Source organism: Pinus tabuliformis, chromosome 7 (genome assembly GCF_031772625.1).
Source record: "Pinus tabuliformis cultivar Carrire ecotype Pingquan chromosome 7, CPIR1, whole genome shotgun sequence".
Taxonomy (NCBI): Eukaryota; Viridiplantae; Streptophyta; class Pinopsida; order Pinales; family Pinaceae; genus Pinus; species Pinus tabuliformis.
The window spans coordinates 225,621,166-225,646,477 of record NC_142293.1 but is presented as its reverse complement, the minus strand read 5'-3'; the positions used below and the strand labels follow the sequence as shown (position 1 = coordinate 225,646,477).

General features: G+C 40.0%; 1 protein-coding gene and 1 pseudogene across 1 annotated transcript; both read right to left on the bottom strand.

The window, feature by feature from the left end:
• The window catches only part of LOC149246671 (putative boron transporter 2), a 31,527-nt pseudogene extending 17,656 nt beyond the window's left edge, over nucleotides 1-13,871 (bottom strand).
• A 7,514-nt stretch (nucleotides 13,872-21,385) lies between these two features.
• Nucleotides 21,386-22,306, bottom strand: LOC149246670 (uncharacterized). Its single transcript, XM_089442188.1, has one exon. It carries the CDS (start codon nucleotides 22,304-22,306, stop codon nucleotides 21,386-21,388), a length of 921 nt encoding a protein of 306 aa, XP_089298314.1.
• Between the last annotated feature and the right edge of the window lie 3,006 nt (nucleotides 22,307-25,312).

Here is a 25,312-nt window from a genome sequence, read left to right as displayed (position 1 = left end):
ATCAAGTGTTGATTTGAATTCGAGGTGGGGTTTCTAAAGGGAAAAATAGGCTAAATTATCTTAATAAAATATTATGTTTAAATTTCCTAGTGAGTGGGACTTGCCCTAATCCATGAAATAAGTCATTAAATATGACTGTCAACATAAACTTTTAATCATCAATAATATAATCATCATAAATACATGTGTCATATGCCTCAAAGATAAATTAAATAATGCGACCATAAAATTTGCATAAGTAAACACAACTTCCATGCATCCATTATGAAAACTAGCCATCATCATCCATGCATATACAAGCTAAAGTAACCCTCATTAAACGAAAAAATATAATCTCCTTGTGCCTCCAAAAAGACCCTTGTCTCTCAATCATTTAGCATCATGATAATCAGTGCACAAATACATCCTAAAAAATGTACATGGGTCCTCAAAACACATGTCAAATATATCACAAAATCCCAAAAATATTCCCTTCCATATATGCATACAAATCTGCAATAAGTCTATATAAATTAGTGCTGAGAAAGTAAAGTGAATAGAAGAAAAATGAAGCATAATCATCCATAAATAAAATTCAAGTTGAAAATATCCATAAACTATCATTCTGACCTGTGAGAGGTGTTGATTTAGGGTAGCATCAGATGTGATCTAGCCATGAAAATTGGTGGAGAGGCTAAAGCACATAAGATATCCAGTACCCAAAAATGGTTTGGGAAGAATCTAACCAGTTTGGGAGATATTAAAATAATTATTATTTTTAATGGAGTCCCTAAGTCTAAACTTAGGGAAAATAAAATATTAATGTGAATTAATATAAAACTGAGTTAGAATGGTCCAAAAGTCATGGATCAAGCCATATATAATCTTAGCCATTGATTAAGGACTTAATCTCGGCTGTTGAATTGTAAACGACAAAAGTATAAGAGGAGGCTTGAGGGTCTCTTGGGAACACACCGAGTTGATCAAGAATTCGATTTTCTGGGGTAGGGCTTGCTAAGAAAATCGAAGGAGTGATCAGAGTTGTAGCTGAGGGGCAATGAATGCAGTAGTAGATAGGCTAAGATAGTACCAGGAGAATCAACACAGAAGTCGAGAGAGGGTAGACGCAGAGCCAGCTAGAGGCCAAGCAGAAGCAGCCAGAGGCCACGTAGAGGCAGCTAGGAGTTGCACAGAGCTTGAAGAGGGTCAACGTGGGACACACAAAGGCTCTAGAGGTTGACGCAGAACCCTGAGAGGCTGACACTGGGCCGGAGAGGCTGACACTAGGCCAAAGAGGCTGACGCTAGGCCAGAGAGGTTGACACAAACCCTAGAGGCTGACGCTGGGAGATTTCGTGGGGCAGATTGGGGCTGGTATCTGTATCGACTGAGAGGTACTAGTACCGAGGGCATTCTCTGTTGGTTGAGCCATTTCTGGCACCTAGATTGTATTATGAAACTGCTTAATAATAAAACCCTCAAATAATTGCACTGTTTTTCTCGCATTGGGTTTTTCTAGGGACATTAGTCCAAAAATAATGGTGTCACTTGCGTGTTTGTTTTTCCTTCAGTTGATGATCTGTATGTGTTGAGACTATATTTGTATTTATTTTAAGTATTTACATGGTAAATAACTTGTTAATTAATAGAACAAGTAGGAAGAAATAAATCAGAAAGTACAGGAAGGATTTCTAACAGTTATACTTAGAAATTCCAACATGTTATGAGAGCGTGGTCGCAGATCACAGGATAACTGAGGGCATCAACCGAGCAGAAACAACTATCCTGAGTGACAGACGTTGTTCCTAGCAGAAAACAACAAGGAAGGGGTGACACAGTGCTTGCGTCATCAGCTCGAGCAAGGAGGAAGATCAGCGCAGTGGCAGGGAGGAGCAGGGAAAATTTTAAGAACCCCCCCTAAATTTATATGTATAATAAATGGGCGAATCTCCATGGTATATAGGAAAAATGGAAGGCTATTTTATCAATAGTGTAATATGTACATATAATTTTTTTGGCGAATCTCTCACCAGATTATATTATCTTGTAAAAGCATGGCAAATATTTTACTCAATTATAAGATCTTGTAAGATCTTGGCGAGTCTTTCACTAAATAATAAAACTTTGTAAAGTCCTAGTGAATCTTAGCATTGTGAACTCTTAGAGAATTTTCTGAAAAAGTATAAAACCATATATGACAACAGCCACATGGTGGCAATATCACTGTTTTTTTTTTCACATTTCCACGACATGGAACTTGTTTATAAAATTATAAAAAGCCAACCAAGTCCCTTATAACATGCAGGTAAGCTTATAACAGAGTTTGATACCTCTACTATGCTTGTCTTCATTCAAGTGTCATAGCTACTATACTTAACACTGTGAATCACAACTCTCTCAGAACTCAACTCTATAGTGTAATTAAAACCTTTGGAAATTGAATCTGACAACTCTATAAAAAGGATTAGTGAAATAGAAGCTTTTGTGAATGAGCCCACTAACTATTACTGCTAAACAATCAATCTAGACTATGAAGTCTTCCATCTTGATCAAAATCGTGCTCATGATCAGGGGAGTGCTACCACCTGGCCTGACATAATGGCAATCATAGCTTCCAATAATCAACAACCACCTTGCAAGGAGATCCTGGCTCATGTCTCATGAATTTTATTCATCAATCTTAACTGATATAAATCTTATAAAGATAATATTAGAATCCTCTCTAGATTCACTGTTAATACAAGGGTAAAGGAAATTTTCTAGCTCAAGGCACTAGCCAATACCAACTTTTCTATTTGTGACCCCTTTGTGGGGATGCACCTACCCTGCCTCGTTGGGTTTCTGCCTTGTAACATAGTTCAAGGATCACAAGACTTTCCAATCTTCCTACTCCATTAGACACACTTTATATGCTATACATAGTGAATGGAAAAGAAGCATTATAGAACACAAAATTTCACAGAAGGAAGAAAAATCTTAGCCAGTTCAATATCAAAATCTTAACCACTGATTAATAAAGAATAACAAGTAGTGTAATGAATTGTTCCGAGTTATTTATTTACAAGCTGCAAAGAATGTAGTGGAAGGGAAAATATTACTTAGACAACCCTTCAATATTTTCTACTAATATGTCGGTGCATGTACATATGAAATTAAGAGCATTGTTGAATACAAAGTTTCCTTTTCTCTTGCCTCCATTTTGACAAATTAGTGTGAAATCAGTGTCACTTTGAATCTCCTTTCTTGTGTGGATGTTTTGACAAATCAATGTGAAGTAAAAGTCACTTTGAATTTCCTTTCCTGCGAGGGATCACATCCATAGTTGATTAGTAAAAGATAATCTACTATATATTATGTTCAAGAAAATCACTGCAATCTATAGTGGAAACGAGACCTCAATTCTTATTTGAATTTGAATATCTCAAGACAACATAAGAGATAAAAATGCATATGGCCTTAGTAGCTAGAAAACAATCACTCCGTCATTACAAGACCACCTAGATTTCAGCACTTAATCTAAATAATGACACTAGTTGCAGTGCTTATTTGCATTAACACCATGGAAAAGCAACAACAATGTTTCAAAGCACACTTACTGGAAAAGTTGTAACGTTCCGAGAATATTTACTGATAGCATATGAACCTTGTAGATATGGTGGGCAAACTAGGGAACCCAAATCTTGGAAGATATCTCATACCAAATCTGAGAAAAAAATAAAAAAGGGAAAAAATCAAAATCTATAAATCAAGAAATGAATTGTTTACAAATCAAATACAATGCCTTTAACTAACAGTTAAATTGTGGTGATATATTTAAATGTTTAGTAAGAGGGGAACTTAAAACCATGGAATATTACCTTTTTCATTACTGTCATCCCTCAGTGACTGAGATTACAAATCAATACTTATGGAAAGATTGTAAGAAATTCTGTGAAATAGTAAAGCATAACCTCTATTTTCAAGCAACAAAATCAAGACATTGTTACATCAAGAGCCATAATTGATACATAATCAATGAATCAAGTCCTTGTATGGCACAGGCTTGTTTCACAACATCTATTTTCTCAATAACAAAATCAAGACATTGTATGTGGTTATTGCCAAAAGGAAACTGTGTCCTAATTTGGAAGAGGATCTTATCAAAAGACATGGATTTATTCAAAGCTACAAAGCCTAATGCGTTACTGAAAAATAAGTTGGAATATGGGATCATGATACTTAAATTGAAAAAATATGCTCTCCTTTTAGAAACATCACAGTTATACAGTGTTTTTTGAAAGCATTAGAATTTGAAATTGGGCCTTTCTATCAAGACAAATTTTCATTAACAGAATGTACTTTCCTACCTGAAACGTTGTAGATATCCAAGAAAAACTTGAAACGCATAAGAGAACTTAGCATAATGTACATTCTTTCCTTCCTTAACATTCTTAAAGAATTGAGGTTCTCCAAGTCATCAGGTAACTTTCAAAGGAAATGACAGTTAGTAATAGTCCAATTCACAACTGAAGATGTGTCACAAATACAAGGGGGCATCTCCTCCAAATCACAAAAGTGCACCAGGTTAAAATCTAGCATTATTGGAAGCTTAATGCTCGACTAGGTGTTATTGAACCCAGACATTTTTCCAATCTTCACTAAAAGCTTAAAGATAGCTTCTCTAAGTTCTACATGAAATTACCATGCTCTTGAAGTGGGGGCACATGCAGCCTCTCCAAGTGAATAGTCTTAAACTAAGTGAAGACAAGGCCGATAGATCATTCAGTGTGGATCTCTTTAACCAATAATTGAATACTATGTCTCTCTTGAACCCATAATTGAATACTATTAGGACTTTCAATTTTTTCATGGAACTCAAAAATGTTGGAAGAAAGTATTTACTTCCAGAAAAGAGTAAAACTAAAGCCTCTGCTTGAGGACAATTGATGTCACACCACTAATACTTCTCTATGGAATCTATATAGGTAAACCACAAATGCAGAATTCCATTAGAATATTGTGTTTATTGAATACACAAATGAAATCATTGCATTTCTTTAAAATATATTTTGAAATCAAAATTACTGAAATGACATATCGATAACCTAGTGGGTGTAGGATAAAATTCACCCGTGTCATTCATAGAATCATGATAAAAAACCTAATACTATATATAAAACCAAGAAAAATTCAAATTCATCACTTCTAGGGACCTCGTAACCACCCTGCCAATACACAAGTATGTTCCTATTTGCAGTTAGAAAAATTACCCAAATTACAATTTGTTTACTCTAGCCTATGTTGGAAAGTTATAGAAGGATGACTAGTGCAATCAATACATTCCTTTTAGCCTTGGATTTGTTTCAGTTTAAAACAGAAGTATACAAATATACTTGTCCAATGTCTACTACTACGGAGCATTAGTTAATTCATAAGAAAGTATGTAAACATACAAACATAAATTCACACTCATGAATATCCCAACTTTCTATCAAGTGCTATGACTACAGTGATGGAAATCACAATTATTTTCAAAAGCCTGGAATCATGCCTAAGCATCCTCTATGAATGACCCAACACCTTCCTGGTTAGCTCTCTACATTAAAGTTGCAACAAACAATATGACATTAGGCATGAAACCGCTGCAGAACTCAGGCATAAATGGCAAGTGCAAACCACGTTTTCAAGATATCGGTTAGAAAATCCATAGCATATAATAGCACAAATTGAGAAACTCATAATGTCCTCTGTCTATTGAATATTGTAGCCAATTTTCTCACATATTATATTGCAGAGCATAAAGCTGCTCATAAATTAACGTAACACACAAGCTTCATATTCCTTGTTTTTCTTCAAGTTTGTTGCCATCGACCACACAAATCAGAGATAAATCATGGAGGAACTTCATTGAAAGCATGGATATATAACATTGAAATAGTAACTGCACATATTTTGAATAAAATTTGTAATGTTTTACGATTGCAAAGAAAATTAAATATGTCAAAATAAAATGTGGAATCTGAATTTGCTTTACAAGACTTAAATTATTAAAGATAATAACAAATCTTCCCAACCATTCAAGATAAATCTGATTAACTTGAATGCACATATTCTTTATTTCCATTATCTAAATGTTTTACTGTCATGAAAAATAGATATTGCCATCTCAACATATCCTTGATCATTTGACATTGCCCTTGGTTAGTTTTGAAATTAATGGCTAAACATTTACAAAAGTTCTAATATTGTAAGCCTTACCATTTCCCTTTCATTTGTCAAGTTTATTTTCCACAATTTTTATTTCAATGAAACATTAAAGGCTGCAAATTTTGTGGTTAAGATCCAACTGGTAGAAGAAGGATGACTTTATATGAAGCTCAAACCACTCACAGGACCCTTTAATACCACCATGCTTATTTGGCATGCCTAGGGTCTACAAAACCACAATACTGACATAATAGATTTCATGCTACAAGAAAACAGAAATACTTCAAGCTCAACTTCCATTACATTTTTTTACACGCACTATATGGTCTACCCTGTCCTCTGAGATGGATAGAGGTTCTTTGTGAAGACACACCAAATACAACTGAGTGATTTATGGCACAATGATTAAATAATGATAGGCCAACAAAATATGTACTATTCAAAATAAGATATGCTCACGGAAGGGAAAGATTACTGGCCAAGGATTTAGACTCCAAAAACCTAATTGGAAGTTGGTTTATGTGGCCTCAAACCAGATGCACTTGGACTCATATTTTTTCCTTGACTAACCAGGGGAATGCCCGAATGCTTTTCCCCTCTTTGAGGGCTATGTGTCCGTCTGATCTCACTTATACGGGGGCTATATATTTGTTTAGCTTTTGCAATTTGGGGACTTAATGCAGACTCGAATCCATGAATTGGTGTGCAATAACTCGAGCTAGTTATCTGTGGACTATATGTGTGTTTGACCTCACCGCGACTTCGTGTAATCATCTCATCCAAAACTTCACCATCATTTGCACCTGTCCCCATGCTTCCTAGTCCGAATCCCTAAATTCTAGCCTCCTGCAATCAATATGTGTTACAGTTCAATTTGTTACTGTTCATGCTGCAGGGGTTATGAAATAGAATTGAGAAATATTTTTAAAATTTGTTTGATATGTGTCTTGCACTTACTGTTATATTGCATGGCATTCCAGGGGCTTCTTCATACTCTGTTGCATCCAATTCTTGAAGATGTGCTCCTTTGAAAAACTTGGGAAGGATATACTGCCTCGCTGGGACTAACAAGTTACAACATGATCAGTAGTGGGAAGAGAACACCATCTATAGGCACCCATGTGATACCAGAACATGCCAGCAAATAACATGTCTGGAAAATGGTGAAAGTGGCAATTGTCTTGAAAGGCATCGTTTCAAGAAATGTAGCATGATACTCCTGAAGTACTCTGTAACAACATTGATCAGCTTTGAAAACTATATTACAAGCATTAAATTCAATCACATTATAGTTTGAATAAATTTCATACTTGTATCTACGACTTGGAGCAGTGAAAAGAAACAATATTCTTTCCCAAATTGATTTCCTGGAAAAATCTCTATGGCCATGAAAGCAAAGTAACCCCAAAGCACAGTAGTTGGGATCTTTCTAATGATGGGCATTACTGCAAGGCAGCCAACCACCATCAGAGATTGCAAAAAATTACTCAATCACTGTTCTTTCACCTCAAAAGGAAGCAGGTCATCCACATCCTTGTCAACATTAAAAATTGATTCATCAACTGGGGCATCCATATTCCCAGTACTTGCGGCCAACTGAATTGTGGTCTCTTTCAATTCCTTGAGTGCTTGCACAAATGGTTGGGACATGACAGGAAAAATAAATAAAGGGAGAGGAAAATTAGATAAAATGAAACACCCAAACTCAAAAATAAGACGATTACCAAGGCAGGTGGAGGCTGATAAACCAGTGTGGTCTGCATTTGCTCATAGGCTTCTTACATGTTTCCGTATAATTGCCCTAAGGTTGAATTTTTCTGCATACTTTTCCGGACTATTGTCACTAACTTGCTATGCACCAACTGTAACAAAAGTACTTGTAAGTTACTCATCTATAAAATGTCTGAATTGCATCTTTGCCATGAGAAGTTGCAATTGATAATTCCAATATATTGGTACTTGATGTTTGAGGGTAGCTAAGCTTTTCGTGTGCATGGGATATTGAGGAATAACACCATTTGAAGGAGGTATGCCAACAAGACCACATAAAATACTCTGCCACAATAAAAGGAAAATTTATGAATCCACTAGAGATTTTTTATGGAGGTGAAAACAAAGAATGGAGAGTTAGATCAAGATGTCTTCAGGAGAGCAAGAGCTCTTCCTGTTATAGACATTTTTGTGCCTTAAAGCATTAAGCACCCAATGATTCCAATCTCAAACCAACAACAATTCTTTGCAATAACAAAATTCCAGCCTCTAGATCTCATGGAGGAGAGATCCATATATAGATGTTTGGAGAGAGGATGAGTCAGCTTGAGATCTGACTAGTGTCCTCTCCCTCTGTCAGTTCTTGATTCCACTTGGAGATTTGGAACCTCTTACTCATCACCAGTCGAATTCCCTGAGGCAAGTGTCATTTTGGAAGCTTCCTGGGTTTTGACACCTTGAGAAATGAGCTTGCCACATGTCCACTCTCGTTCAGCGCAGGTAGCCAGTGTTCCCTTTGACATTCAACGCAGGTAGCCAGTGTTGGCTTTGACATTCAGCGCAAACAGCTAGTGTAGCCACTGAAATGATCCTGAATTGACTTGTTTTTGAGCAGTTTCTGGTGGAGAACTTCTGTGAATTGCTGTGGTTTGTTAGCCTTGTTCCTCTAGGGGTAGGAACAACATGTTGAGGGACTTTGGATCCCTTAGATTATGGACATTTCATGCTCAATGCTGTAAGGCACAAAAATGTCTATAACAGTTGCCCCCTAAAGTATGAGGCTGTTTATCGGGTGAAATGCTTTATCAGGGGGATCCGAAGTTCATCCAATGCTGGGAGGAGACCTGTAATAAGATACAATACAATACATTATTTTTCATACTGCTTTCATGATCTAGCTGAGGCGGGCATTCCCATGCTCAGCTTTATAAATTCATTTTTCTGTACATAGAACAGATAATCGTCTGGTGGTAGACTGATAATTTTGATGAAATTATCATCCTTTGAGTAGGATGATTATCTGCTGCAATGATGTACATGTCAATGTCTTTATCTTTCCTGAATATATATCGCAACCCGGATGGATGGAACTAGATCCGGGGTCTTCAAACTCGTTCGATCTTCACTCTAAGTACAAGTCGATCCATGTGAGAAATGTTCTGAAGTCGAACATGGAAAGACATCGCTTGATTACCGGTCAATGATGTAAACCGTTAACAAGCGCGAGAGGAATCACCGATAATGATAATGACCCTCAAGGTACTGCAGTACAATTCACGTGGTGTGAATAAAGGACTTGGCGTCGAACACCACGCAAAATCTTTCGGTCGAAGGTCATTGATGTATACCTGTCGTCGGAAGTGAGAAACTTGCCATTGAGGCATGCAAGCTTCAAAGTACTGAAGGGGTTGTTCCTAGATCAACTTCTTGGATAATGAGCTGATGTCGACAAGAAGCGATCCGTCAAAGGAGGGCCTTAATGAATCCCACATCAATGACACGGAACGGAGCTAATGATTTTGATGGAGGTGAAAACGATCTGTGACATATGATTCAGGGTGGCGGTCATGAAAGGATGAAGGATAATGTACGGCAGTGGATGGGACATGGTTGACTTTTCTGAACGACTTCTCTTGAACATGTGGCGACACTGATGCAATGTATCGGTAGCATTACCCCAAATATGGATGGTATGGCGAGACCATGGTGATGACCGGTGAATGAAACAACCCAACCCGATTGTGGTACGGAGGAAAAGTGTCATGTTCAAGAGCGACTTGCTACCATCAAAGTTTTCTTTAGTTTCTCCCAATTTTTCCCCAGTCATTGCTGACCAGTACCTCTTTATTTTTGTCAAGCTTGAGGAGGATAACATATGCTTGTTCTATAACCTGCCCTTCGGGCAAGCCCATCGCTATGTTTTAACGAGCCTAGCGATAGTGAAACTCGTTCTCGTCTAAAGACAAGTTTGTCGCTATTTAATGATTTTAACGAGTCTAACGACAAAGATAACTCGGTTCTTTTCATTTTTTGAGAGTCTGAAAAGATACATAAAGTTAACTCCAAAAGTCCTTTTTCGTCATCTAATCCCTTAAGTCCGAAAAAGTATAAAACAATACAGAAGGGATGAGTTTTCGATAGTTTTAACGAGCCGAACAAAACAAGCGCTCGATCTTTTTGTGCAATAATCCCTCAGGTCCAAAAAGATTAAAATCTAGAGGAGGGATAGCTCTTCCGGTCGCTTTAACAAGCTGGAAGGCCAAAACTCGGCAATCTTTTCATATTTTACGAGTCAGATGAAAAGAGCTTAAAGAAGACTCGTCTTTTGAGGAACGAGTGATGAAACAGGTTAGCAGCTGATTCCAGGTACAGGTTGGAATTTTCCAAGCACGGCAGTGTCACAAGGATGGCTAGTGAAATCACTCTTCACAGCTGTTCCTCAAAATGGGTAAACAAACATATGGAGGTGAACGATCGACCAATGGAAAAGTGGAGGTGACGGGAAAAAACGACCAAGGCTTTAATGGCTGATGATATTACATTCACAGTGGTTATTTACCGGGATAGTTCATTTTTTAACGAGCTTAAACGTGGGTGGAAACATTTGCTCGATCTTATGTTTATTTTTTAACGAGCATGAACTATGCGCTAAAACTGCTCGGATCTTGCGTTTATTTTTTAACGAGCATGAACTGTGTGCTAAAACTGCTCGATGCGGGTTTATTTTTTAACGAGCTTGAACCCTGCGGTAACACTGCTCATGGCGGGTTTATTTTTTAACGAGCTTGAACCCTACAGTAACACTGCTCGTGATAAGTTTGCATGCCCCCAGCATAATAACGCAAATCAAGGTGCATGCCCCCCAAGCTTCATTGCATTCAACTTGGTGGTTGGAATGAAGGTTTACCTTTGAGATTTGGAAAGGAGATTGTTTCATTTTTTAATGAGGTTGACACAGTAAAAGAACCATCCTCATGACTCCTTGTTTCATTTTTTAACGAGGTTGACACGAGATTAGAACCGTCCTCGGAGCCCACTGTATTTACAGTATTTCTATTAGGGCGATGATCCACGCTGACAAAATGTTTAGGAATCTTCCGAATCCACTAGATATAGAAGATTTCATATTGTAGGTTTCCACTGTGGCCACTTCCGCCAGATTACTTGCAGGCGGTAGGGAAAAAGTACCCATTAAGGCAGGGTCTTTTAGGAGACCTACTCCAATATTTTGAAGCGAATGATTGCTTCCATGGATCATTGGAATGCTTCCCGTAACTTGTGAACTGTCGGGGAGGAAAGTTTGTTGGTCGATGACTGTAATTCCTCCTTGAAAGGGAAATGTAATCTTCCTGAAGTAGGTCGACACAACTGCGGCCATTGCATATATCCAGGGCCTTCCCAGTAGGATGTTGTAATCGAGGTTTCCATCAATTACTTCAACATCAATTCCTACTGTTTTGCCCCCTAGTTCAACTTGCAAGTTACTTAAAATCCCATATGGAGTGTATGATCGTCCATCAAATGCTTTTAACGTTGTTGACGATCTTGACAAGGGTGGTGAGCCTAAATTCTTCCAGCAACTCATCGACATAATACACGTAGATGCCCCCTCATCAATAATTGTTCGATGAACAGTTTTGTTGAGGGCTTTCACTTGAATAAGGAAAGCTAGTTGAGCTGGTAACTGAGGGTCATATCCTTTATGATCAAAGGCCACAAGATTGGAGTCCATTGGGTCAATTTCACCTATTGCTGATAATAAAGCTTGGTCTTGGGAGAGGCAATTTTTCGGTACCTCAAGCGTCGACATAGCGGACGGCGATTGGGCCAGGTCCTCTATTATATTATAATTCTGTGCTATTTTTGCACGAGGATTAAATGTCGACTTGTACACTACTCCCTTTGGCGACTTTATAATTTGTTCAGGAATGGTGGGTGGCACAACTTTGGTCAAAGTTGTTGTCGAACTACTAGGTTGTTCATTAGCCTTGTTATTTGACACCTGTGGATTCCCGTAATCTTTATTCCTTGCCAAAGCATCATTTTGCTGCTTTGAGATAGACAACATAAGCACTTGGGATCGGGAAGCATTTTGATTAGCAACCAGTTTGGTACCCGGGCTTGGAAACAGATCAGTCAATACTGCTGAGGTTTTTGAACTCTTAAAGAGTTTCTTAACTTCAGCTATATGTGGACAATCTCTCGTCCAATGATCCTCATCGCATATATGACACCTCGCAGGGGGTTTCCTTTTTCTCCCTTTCTTTTTCTTCTTTCCCCCTGGTTGCTTCAGTTGTTTGCCCTTGTCGGTCGACGCGGCATTTACTTCTGAGGCAAGAAGTTCCTCATTTGCATTTTGACTGGAAATCTTATGGGCCCTTGTAGATGTAGCCTTTGTCAATTTCGTGTCTGTCGTGCCAATCACGCCATCGATGGCATGAGAGTCATTGTTCGATTTAGGAGGAGGAGGAATTGAGAATTCTGGTCTAGTGGCGTCAGGTATTTTGTCGTAGAGCGTGCTAGACTGAGTATAGACCAAGTCCAGATATTGCGCACGAGCGATGACTTGCTCTTCCGTTACGACTCCCCCCTTTGCCACATCTTCCATGATTGTAGGAAGTAAGGATTTGATAAACCATTCAGCTAATAGCTGATCGGGAACGTACGTTTTTACCATCCTACGACGACGTTGCCACTCATGTATATGATCAGATATGTGAGTGGCCGTTGTCTGTTTGAAGTTGGTTAGGAGTTCCGTTCCCGTTTCATACCTTATCGGTAATTGAAAATGGGTTAAGAAAGTCGTGGCTAAGGTACTGAAATTGTCGAACGAAGCTCTAGGCAATTCAATATACCATTTTGCCGCTGGACTCGTTAACGTCCTCTGAAAAAGGCGAAGTCTTATCGAATCATCATTCAGGGTGTTTGATGAACACCACAGATGAAATGTCATCACATGATTCGACGGATCTTCACCCGGATTTCCATTAAACTTTGGAATATCTGATGGAAGTTTATGCGGGATCGCTGGCCAACAAGGGGCATAAGCAATTGGATCATTCGTCAGCCGATTTAGATCTGGTAATTCTAGAGTTTCTACAAAGGGCAATTGTTTATTCAGGTTAGGCGAAGCATACCCAGGATAAGATGGAATCGCCTGAGTAGTGGGTCTTTGTATACCAGCATAATGTATTTGATGCTGGCAACTTTGACAAGGTTGATGGGCATAACCATTATAGTGTGGTTGTTGATAACCGCTTTGGAAATGCAGTTGCCCATTACTTACAAAGACTTGTTGCTCAGGTCCTTGATATGATTGCTGGAATTGCGGTTGTCGAGATTGAACCAGCTCTGGTTGTTGAACATCCTGCATAGGCATTTTTCCCCACAACACTTCCAGAATAGGGTAGCCAGTGACAGTTGAACATAAACATGAACTTTGACAAAAATTACAACATAGTTCTAAATAATATATATATATATATATATATATATATATATATATATATATATATATATATATATATCCTGAGGTAATTTGCATACCAAAAATCCTAAGAGAAGTAAGTCATAATGGTATGAAGAAGGTTTTCTTAAGTTGAATTCCTTTTGTTGGGCAAGTTGGGATGCAACGCTGTGATCAAAATAATAAAGCACTGCAATCATTGTTGCCAGAATGAAAGCTCCAAAAATGTATAACAATGGCACATCAAGCATTTCCTATGTGGAAAAATAAGTACTATCATTGCATGGAAACGAAAACAAAAAAGGAAAAAAAATGGATTCTATGTTTTGAGGTGGTGGATGAAAGGCAAGATCAGTGCCTTATCATGTTTGGGCTATGGGAGCGCACATTTTATGTCAAAGGGAGAATATAAAGAAGGATTATGGGTTATAAACAGCCAAGGATCATCCCCCTACCTTGTGTTGTTGCCACCCCCAACCTTCCAAAGTTCAAACCAACTGTCTTCCAATCAACGGAAAGGCCAACACCACCGCCTTCCAAATCATTGAAGATTTATTGTAGGATTTATTTGGAGATCTTATACAATCCTCAGTAGACAGAGGCTGTATGTACTTCCAACTCACCACCTTTCTCAATAAGCCCTTCCCTTCTATAATTCTCTAGACATATTTAGCAGCCAGGGCTCTTTCCAAGCAATGGAGATTTTAAATGTCCCATGCTCACATCTCTTTAGGAACAACAGTTTTTTTCCATGAGACCCAAGGAATATTCTTTTTTCTGTTTGTCCCCAGCCCATAAGAATCTAAAACTAAGTCTTCTTACCTGTTCCAGGACCTATTTGGGAATAAAGGAAAAAAACACTCAGTACACAGGGATGGCTTCAAGTAGGGATTTCACCAGCACTAACTTACCCCCCATGATGATAACCATCTATTACACCATATTGACATCTCCTTTTCAACCTTAGAAACCATCCACACCCATTCTATTTTTTTGCAGTCACTGAATTTAGATAAAAACTTAGCGCTGCGATTACAATTGAGCTAATTGAGCACCCAGATTACAATTATTGTATTGGGGACATTGTTATTCGACTGGCATCTGCTGTAGAGCTACTAGAAGTGTCTGGTGTTGTTTAATCATCAGTTGATGATAAGGTGTGTCAAAACATCTCGTCACTTGAGAATTGTATGAAAACAGAAAATGATTCAAACATTGAGAAAGATTGTGAAATGGAGCCAAAACCTGAGTATTGTATTAGAACAGATCTATCTTCAGAACATAGATCTTTGAGAAAAAGGCAAAAAGCTAAGGCTGGTCTGGCCTTTGAGGATCAGTCTAGTGATGATAAAGAAATTGAACTGAAGCAAAAATCTGTAAATGAGACCAAAATTTCTAGCAAGGGTCTTTAAGAAGGTGTAAAGCTAAAATAGGTATGGATACCGAAGAATCAGATTTATCCTTGAATGGGAATATTATAGGTCTCAAAAACGGGGATATTGAAGTGATGTGGGTAGATGGAATGATTTAAAAAGTAAGTGCTCTCTTGTTTTTGCTTGGATCTATTCTTTGTTACATTGATGTTTACTAATGGTAGATGGCAAAGAATCTCAAATGATCAGTCATATTTGACAATCATAAACAACTTAATTTCCAAATAAAGTTTTGTTCAATAATCTTGAAGAACTAGAACCACCACAATCTAGCTACACCAATGGTGCAAATCCTTAGCAAAAGTGGCAAAATATTTTTTTTTAAACATGGTATACTTGATCATGTTACTTATACAGGTTTCAATCTATTTTACCAGTATCCAAAGAGAAACTCACTAGTGAGATGATGCAGGCTACGCTACAATAGGCCAATAACTTTTTTATCCCCATAGCCAATATACGGGTAAGGGTACAAAACCTAGATATTTGAAATACTCATACCCCTGAGCACTACGAGCAGTGATGCGTCTACTGGGCTCCAGGCACAACATTTTCTGGGAGGGAACATGGTGGCATAAAAACAAACAACAAAGTTGTCAACATTAAGAAAAATTGTTACCATACATCCTTTGATCATATTCCAAAGAAAAAATATAATGTTTGTGCTCACCGAGAGAAGATCAATTCCTATTGGCTCAAGACCTAGAACATGCACCTAACCAAAAAGAAACTAAGAGGGTCAACACTGTTAAAACTTCACAAAACTTGATCATAACCAAAACAACTTTAGCAAGAAGACATGTCAATCACCAATGAAACAATGTAAGAACCTAAATTCAGGCATAATTTCTTACACAAATAAGAGAATGCTACATCTATGGTGGAAAAACAATGATTAACTACTTAGCCAACCTATTTTGAAGAAGCACAGGATTACATGAATCAACGAGCAAGGATCATCTCCATCATTAATCCAAAGAGTTCAAAAATGCAATGCTACCCATGAGAAAACAACACCAACAATGAGCTATCCATGTAGATCAACATAATCACAGAGTTACTTCATCATCAATGAAAACATATGGTGCATGAAATCCATTGAAGAAAAGACATCAATATCATAGAATATACCCTTATTCTCAACAAGGCACCCCTAGCATTAATTCAACAAGGATACAATGTCCCTAAAAGCCTTTGTAAAACCATCAAGAACAAGCAGGTTTAAATTTTGAAATATATCTGGATAAAAACTATGCCTCACAATAAAAAAACGTGCTTCAAAAACAAAGTCACTAGTATATATCATTGCAAATTTTAACAAGACTTCTTGCTCAGAAACAAACATCATTTATATACAAAATTTCACCTTTTTCTATGGGCTGGACTTTTGAGAAAATTTTCGTGGTTAGAATCCAAAATAAGCGTTCTCTTTCATAGTTCACCATTAGAACCTTGCATGATTCAAAGCAAGGGTTCCATCACCATTGAGATGTTATCATCAAAACCAACATAAAAACCACTTGAATATCATATGCTCTACACATCAACATAACAAGTAAATACTGGCACTATAAAGCATAGAAAACCATATTGCACAATATTATAAAATACCCTGTTAGTAACAACAAATGGCAAAGAATTTCTAATGATCAGTCATATTTGACAATCGTAAACAACTTAATTTCCAAATAAAGTTTTGTTCAATAGTCTTGAAGAACTAGAACCACCACAATCCAGCTACACCAATGGTGCAAATCCTTAGCAAATGTGGCAATTTTTTTTTTTTTTTAAACATGGCATACTTGATCATGTTTTTTTTTTGCTAAGTATGATTAATCTATTATTTACAAAAAGAGAGAACTGTTACATCATTTGAACACAGAGAGCCATCATGCCTGAGAGTTAGGCCGTTTGAGCATGACTGAATCAAAAACAGGGAGATTGAACATGATATCCCACGTAGGGGAAACAGAGAGATACAAACAACAGACACTAGACAATAGTCCCGACACAACAGAAACTAGACAATAGACCCGATACAAGAACATAGAGAAAGTTTGACAAACAGAGCCAGAGAGAACCTTTCCTCCTTTCCACTGGGCTTCAAAAAACTGGTGGATAGCTGACACATAAGATTATTCGTCGGGTTGCTCCTCCACTATCCTGCACCATCCCTCTTCCGGTTCCTGCCTGTCCGGCTGAGCGTGGGCAACTGGCACAATGTTGATGGCGCTGGCTGGCTAAGGCGTCCCGTGTTGCATGTCAGTAGAAGGCTTCGGAGAGCCGGGATTTTGGATTTCCTCAGTTTGAGGTATAGGGGCACTAGGCTCGCCCTCGTCTTGGGCTTCTTCTATGAAGATAACAGAGACATGAGCCGTAATTCAAGGGCGAGTTAGAGAACAGTTGAACGAGAAAATAGTTGAGCCAAAGGATGAGGAGCTTGCCCCATGGAGCCAGACCCAGCAGAAGGGCGCGAAGGGTTGCCTCGGCCAGATCCTCTGTGACTAAGCATGCGCTGGCGGGGTCTCGGCATAGCGGACAGAAGAACACGAACAATAGTGATGAAATCTCCTTCAGTGGAAATTCCTCGACCCGTAATGAGAATGCCACGAACACCATAGGATATGCCGCCAACAGCTGAGGGGAAATTACGCACCTTGAGCTCTGCCTCAGGCGCTATCCGAAGACAACATCCGGCGCCTGACCCTCCCCAAGCCCAGTCTTTCTCAAAACTCTGAATCGTTCCAAGCAGAATGAAACACAGTAGCATGTTGCTGGAGCTGAGGCTATTAAATATGCAGGTGCCATTCCCTCGATCCTCACCTGCCATTACTATGGCAATCAAGTTCGTTGCAGGCAGAAATCCTCCCGAGTAGGCGTAACTGGACAACGTTTTAACGCCAAGACCGAACAGACGAACACCCATAATGTTAATCACCTGCACATTGATATCCTCCCACCTGATATTCTGTCTGGCGAGCATGCTGGACAGGTGCCAACCATGCTCCGCCTTCCTCCGTCCCATCGTGGTAAATGCCTTACAGATCACCCGCATCCGGGGGTGTAGCTTCTTCTTGAACCAGCTGATTGCATTCCTGTATTTTATCATTGTTTGGAATTATGTTTATTGATCCTGTGAGTAAGGCGTGATTGCTTTCTACCCCCACATTGGCTAGGATGTCGGCGACTTTGTTGCCATCCCTCTTAACGTGACTGAAGATTATTGCTCTGTTGTTAAGAAGCTCGAGTTCTATAGCTTCTAATCTGGCCTCCAGTCTCCAACTCATTGCTATCTTGCTTGCATGAGAGCCATTGAGGAGTTGTTTGACCATATTGATAAGGAGCAGAGAGTCTCCCTCTACCTCCAGAGGATGGTAATTGTGTGTTCTTGCTAAGAGGAGACCTTGCCATAAGCCTTCCATTTCCGCCGAGTTGTTGGTGTCCCAACCAATATTTCCAAAGTAAATCAGTTGAGGCTTTCCTGCATGATTCCTGAATATTCCACCATAGCCTGCCTTCCCAGGGTTGCCCTTTGAGGCACCATCAAAATTGAGCTTGAATGTGTGCTCTGGAGGAGCTGTCCAAGAATCTTTGTTTGAATTGAAGGTTCGAGGGGCATTGTTGAGAGTTACATTAGGGAGTTGTATATTCCAGTTTTCCCAAATGGCTCTCTCATTGTCGAGTGAGGGAAGGTCCTCCTTAGTCCAGGTATGTATCAGCAGTGTTTCTTTGAGGTTTGTGTAGAATCTGCTCCATATATTCTCTAAAGGAGAGCTTTGATCTTTGAATATACATTTGTTCCTTTCTTTCCAAATTCCCCAAACTAGCAAACCTGGAATTATTTTCCACATATGGTTAAGAATTCCACTCTTGAATGGTTTCTTTTGCCATTGACGCAGAGTATTTATGATGTCCTCTGCCACTCTACATCTTTTCTGACATCTGAAGCTTACCTTCTCCCATAACTGATTGGCTATAGCGCAGGAGTCAAACAAGTGCTGAAGGGTTTCCTCCTGGGCTCTACAATTGACACACATCGAGGGACCATGATAATTTCTTTTCCTTAGCCTATCCCATGTTAGGATTTTTTGATGTCCAACCAGCCAAAGAAAAAGAGATACTTTAGGCCAGATGCCTGAATCCCAAATTTTTCCCCAGAGGAGATTGAGGGGAGATGGATTGGAGTTGATTAATTTGTAAGCTTCAGAAGTTGTAAAGGTTCCTTTTGGCCTATATCCCCATCTTAGTATGTCTTTGTCTTCTGAATGTCGTATGCGTCGATTTTGGAGCTCCCGTTCCAGACTCTCCCTGAAGGGGCAATCTGTATTCCTTATTAACCTATCACTTTGAATCCATTGCTCATTCTCCTGGGTCCAGTGTTGTCTAACTGTTTGCTGCTGTTGCTCCTCCCTAATGTAAGATGGAAGAGGGTGGAGAGTGCTACTGAGCTTTGGCATTTGGTTCCAAGCGTCAGTCCAGAAGCGTGCTGTTTCACCATTTCTTACTTCCCAAAAGCTGTGGTGTTGTATCAACATGTAATGTTGCTTGGCCGCATTCCATATGAGGGAGCCTTTTGCATTGGGAATAAGTCTTATAAGCTCCTTTTGTGGTCTGTGATTTGCGTATTTGGCTGTCCAGATTGTGGCCCAAGGTTTGTCAGTGTTGGAGAGCCACTGCCACCAGAGTTTGGCACACATTATCGCATTGCTTTGATTGGGATCTCGCAATCCAATGCCTCCCTTTTCTTTAGGCATACAAACAGTTGTCCAATTTACCAGGGCCCATTTACGATTAGTAGCTGTGCTTCCCCATAGGAAGTTGCATTGAAGATCCTTTATTCTTTTTATAACCCATTTGGGCACTGCAAGAATTGAAAACAGGTAGAGCGGCATAGCCTGAAGCACAACCTTTATGAGCACCACCCGGCTAGCAATGTTAAGAGTTCGATGCGTCCACAGATTTAGACGAGAATCCAGCTTCTCAATTAAGGTGCGCCAGGTGGAATGTTTGATGGCTGAGTCTATGAGGGGGGCTCCAAGATATTTTGAGGGGAGAGAGTCAATGGGGAAGCCCAGAATGCGAGCTATTGCACGCTGCACCACAGGAGCTGTGTGAAAGAAGAAGATTTGAGATTTGGCATTGTTAACACTTGTGCCCGAGGCTTCAGAGAAGTCGTTGAGAAGAGTTTTGAAGAGGGAGGCTTCCTGAACCGAAGGGTATCCAAACAACATATTATCATCAACAAATTGCTGATGGGTTATGGCTGGGGTACCATGGATGGAGAGTCCTTTGAGCTGATGGGAGGCAAGAGCAGATTTGATATGCCGTCCTAATCCTTCGGCCATTAAAACAAAAAGGAAGGGGGAAAGAGGATCGCCCTGCCGAATTCCTCTGGAAGGACTGAAGGGTTTAGAGGGAATGCCATTCACAAGTATGGAAAAGAAGGAGGAAGATATGAGACTCATAATCCACCGCACCCACATGGGTGAGAAACCATAAGCATTTAACATTTTTTTCATATAAGTCCAACTTAGTTTATCAAATGCTTTTGAGAGATCGAGCTTCAGTAGCATACCTGCCTGTTTGTGATGCTTGAGGGTATGAATAACTTCATGCGTGAGGATGATTCCATCGAGGATCTGCCGCCCTTCTACATAGCCAGACTGTTCCGGTGATATTAACAAAGGCAGAAGAGGTTTTAGCCTGTTTGCAACGACTTTAGAGATAACTTTGTAAATGACGTTGCATAGTGCTATAGGGCGAAATTTGTTCGGTGTGTTAGATATCTCTTCCTTTGGGATGAGCGCAATGAAGGTTGCGTTGAGGGCAGGTAAGAGCCAGTGCAGAGCTCTGGATTCCTCCACAACTTGCCAAACCTCGTCTTTTATCATCTCCCAGAACTTGTGATAGAAGGTGGTTGAAAAACCATCAGGTCCCGGGGCTTTGCCCTCTTTGAGCTGGTGCATGGCTATGTCCACCTCCTGAGGAAGAATAGGGTGAAGGAGGAGCTCATTATGTTCTTCAGTGATAATTTTTGGAATCTTTCGAATGATTTTTTCGATGGCTGGATTTCTGTTTGCCTTAGGCTCGCTGAGCACCTGTTTGAAATGTTGAAGAAATTCCTCCTCAATTTCTTCATGCTTTTCCACTCTTGTCCCTTCCTGATTCTGAATGAAGGATATGTTGTTGTGCATTCGTCTTTGGACAATAGTTCTATGGAAGAATTTAGTGTTCCTTTCCCCCTCTTTTAACCATCTTATCCTGGATTTTTGCCTCCATAGAATTTCCTCTTGCTTTCTCCTCTCCTCCAATTGAGTATTTATGCGTTGCTCCTATTCTAAGGTCCAATTGGTGTGTCCCTTGTCTATGATTTGTTGCTGAAGATCTGCCATTTCCTTGTTTAGAGTTTGTTGCTCCTTGAAAATGTTTCCAAATGTCTCTTGGTTCCATTTCTTAATTTGGATTTTTAGATATTTGAGTTTCTGTTGAAATTGAAACATTTTAGATCCTTCCGGTGGGCAGAAGTTACTCCACGCTGTTTTGACGAAGTCCTTGAAAGCAGGATGTGTGAGCCAACACTCTTCGAAGCGAAAGGGTCGCTTGATTGTGTTGCCGGGCCTTTGCCATTGGAGAGATATGGGCCAATGGTCAGATCCTGAGTAAGGGAGAATGGCGGTTGCTATATCCCCTCCTAGATGAACCGAATTATCGGTGATGAGGAATCTATCTAACTTTGAGGCGATTTGATACTTTCCGGCTCTGCGGTTGCTCCAAGTATGTATGCCGTTGCAGAATTGCAAGTCGATGAGTGAGTTGTTTTGTATGAAGTCTTTGAAGTGGACATTTTCCTGATCCAGCCTGATTCGCCCACCCTGTTTTTCCTCCAGCTTGGTGATCATATTGAAATCCCCTCCGATGATCCAAAGAGGATGCGTTCTGCTTAAGCTTAGAGCTTCTATTGTATTGAGTAAGGCTATTTTGTTTCCAGCTTCCTGAGGGAAGTAGACATTAGTAAGGTTGCCGTGAATATTAGTACCTATGATGTGGAAGGTAGCCTGTATTATATTGTGGGAGGCATGAAAATCCTGGAGAGAGATCATCTGTGGGTTCCATACTATAGCTAGTCCCCCTGATGCTCCTTCTGCGTCTACTGCTACTGATTGGCATCCTGGCCAAGCTCTGGAGAGGATGCTTCCTAGCGTATTGCTATTGCATTTAGTTTCTTGAAGAAAACACATTTGCGGTTTCTCCATCTTTATCATGTTTTTTAGAGTTCGGAGTTTCCCTGGGCTGTTGAGCCCCCTTAAATTCCATGAGGTGAGTTTCATGATTCACTATTGATGAAGGGTTTGTAGTACTTCGTCAATTTTGCATACCTGCCTGAGTCCACCAGGATCTTTCCTACTTCAATTGTTCGCTGGAGATCCGTTCTTCTCCCTCTCTTTTTGAAGTCTCTTGGGGGGAGGCTTCCATCCCAGGTACTGCTTGGTTGGATGCCTAGTTGCTTCTGCTGATATACCTTCGATAGAACTATTTCCAGCTTGTTGAGTTGCATCTCTGGGATTTGATCATAGTTTTTCTTTTTGCATGCTTGCTCGAGCTCAAGTAAGTCCAGTCCTTCCATGTCGAAATTTTCAGGATCTTCATCCATGATTTGCGGTTGACTTCTCTCTCCAGTTGTTTCTGCGAGGGAGATGAGATGGTTCAAAGATCCATCTACTTCCATTTCAATCTCTTTTCCTGTACTATCATTTTGGTTATCCATGGGGGAAGCCTTTTTTTCCTTTGGGTTAATAGAAACAGGGGTAGAGCTGGAAGGATTGTTGATGTCGGGGGTGGATAGCAGTGTCGCATTTGGCTTTGAGCTTAAGGGTTGTTCTTCTGAGGTATGAGCCAGAATCTGAAAACTGTTACTCGTGGAAGGAATGGATGCAGAGTTTTGATGCAGTTTCTTCCCAGGTGCAGGCTTTTTGTGAGCTCGTTTTCGGTTATGAACTTTGGTAAAGCCTTCTTGGGCTGACTTATCAGAGGGGTCAGAGGGGTTGGATATAGGGGCTATGACATTTAGTGGACAATCCCTAAAAAGATGCCCATGAGCATGACACTTGCGACATCGAAACGGAACATGTTCATAGTCCAGAGGTTGGATCCATTCATAGTCGTCATGAGATAGACTTACCGAATCAGGTAGCGCTTTGTCTAGTCGCATGAAGACGCAGATGCGGGCGTATGAAGTGTATCTTCGTAGCTTTGTTTCTTCTGCCGCTTTTATGTATTCCCCCAGTCCGCTTCCAATATCCTTGAGTATTCCTTCATCCCAATATTCTTCTGGAAGAGAGTACATTCTGATCCAAACAGGGGCCCAGGTGAGGTCTTCCTTGTCCGAGTTGAATCTTGCTATCCATTCTCTCAAGTATAAGCGTGCTGAGTTAAAGAAGTATGGGCCTTGAGTTAAGATTCTGAACTTGTCTTCTAAGCAAAAAAAGATAACAGTAAAAAAACCCTTCAGTCCTAGCTGCAGAGTGATGTCACCCTTGGGTTTCCACTTTTCCAAGATCCAGCCATGCAACGCTTTTTCGGTTGGCCACATTCCTATGAAATTTCCTATGAGTGCATGATCTGTCATGTACTGTATTCTCTCATTGATCTTCTGATTGGGCAGTTCTATCTTGGGTCTTTCCTCTGCTATTGGCTTGCAGGTTTTTGAAGTAACCTTGGTTTGTTCCTCTGGCTTGTCTTTTCTGTTGGCATTATGATTCAAGTGTTGTCCTTGATGGCAACTCAATCAGAGGTTGGTACAGGTGCTCAGAGGTTGGTACAGGTGATGGCAACTTAATCAGAGGACAGATCTTAGTACAGCATGGCAAGAAAGTTCATACACGCATGTTCGTTAAGCCCAAGTCGCGTGTACACGCAGGTTGGCTTCAGCAAAAGCGCGTGTATGTGGAAAAGTACCTTTGGTCCATGGCGGTTAGTCCTTGGAAGTTGTGCCTATGGTTTCGGACCATTGTGTCTCGACGGGCGTGTCGATCCCTAGTTTTGAAGTTGATGGTATTGTGTTGCTATGGTTTTGGCTCATGGCATTGTGAAGGGCCTAAGGCTATATAAGGAGAAGATCATTAGGCAAAGAGATAAGCAATGTGTGTCTGATGAAGTGAGAAGATCTGGTATTACTGTTTATCTGTTCGGGATGCTTGGCAAGGGTCGGATCTGACAGCGAAGGCATAAGAAACTATTTCTAGATCTGCACGCGGGTTTCCTTTGGTGAAAGCGCGTATACACGCGGTTTTGGTACAGTGAAGTAGCGTATGCATAATAAGATTTGATATTTCAGGTTGCTGCTGATTCTGGTGGTTGTTGCAGAGTTTTGGGCTCTGGTTTGGGTTCTGTGTTCTTGATGACAGGGTTTCAGTGATTCAGTATTGGGTTGTTTAATGAATTATGATGCAAGTATAAGTTGATGATTGTATTGCGGTAATATTTGTTTTGTACTCTTGGATCCAGTCTGAAAATTGATGAAACGTGGTCCCTGAAGGAAAGAAGGTTGTAGGGTCAGCACCTACGTACTAGTAAATGGATCTGATAGTACAAGAGCTGAGGGGGTTGTAGCTCCCTTCCAGAAGTAGTTGGAAAACGAGAGAGGGTTGTAGCCCTCTACAGGTTGTAGCCTGCGTACTGGTAAAGGACTGCACCAGTACATTGTAAAAGAAGTTTTCTTATTAAAGAGAAAGAGACGAATTGTAGCAGGTGGTTTTCACCCACATTGGGTTTCCACCTTATATCATGGTGTTCATGTGTGTGGCTCTTGTGTGATGTTCTGTTCTGTTATTCTGCACCTGTTTACTATTAATATGCTTAATAATGTTCTGATGCATTTACTGAAGATTAAGCTAACTGAATTATAAGATATCTGGATATACGCGAGTTTCATTAGACACAGTAGTGTGTACACGCGGGTTCACTTAATTGAAGTAGCGTATATGTTTCTGAGTATGAAATTGGAAAGTTTTTACTGATCTGTTAATACTGATTCACCCCCCCCTCTCAATATTATTTCCAACATTTTCCTTCTGGGTTTGCATCCTTCTTGTCAGTCGGTATTGCTTTATCTTTCAACTTGTTCTGTTGCAGTGACGTCTCGGTATTCTTGTCTGCGCGGATCGACCCAAATATTAGGGATCCCGTGTGCTCTGGCGGCTCATCGTTTGACTGAGGGGAGGGCTTTGAGGCCCCCCCTGGGGAGGGTCCATGTGTGTCGT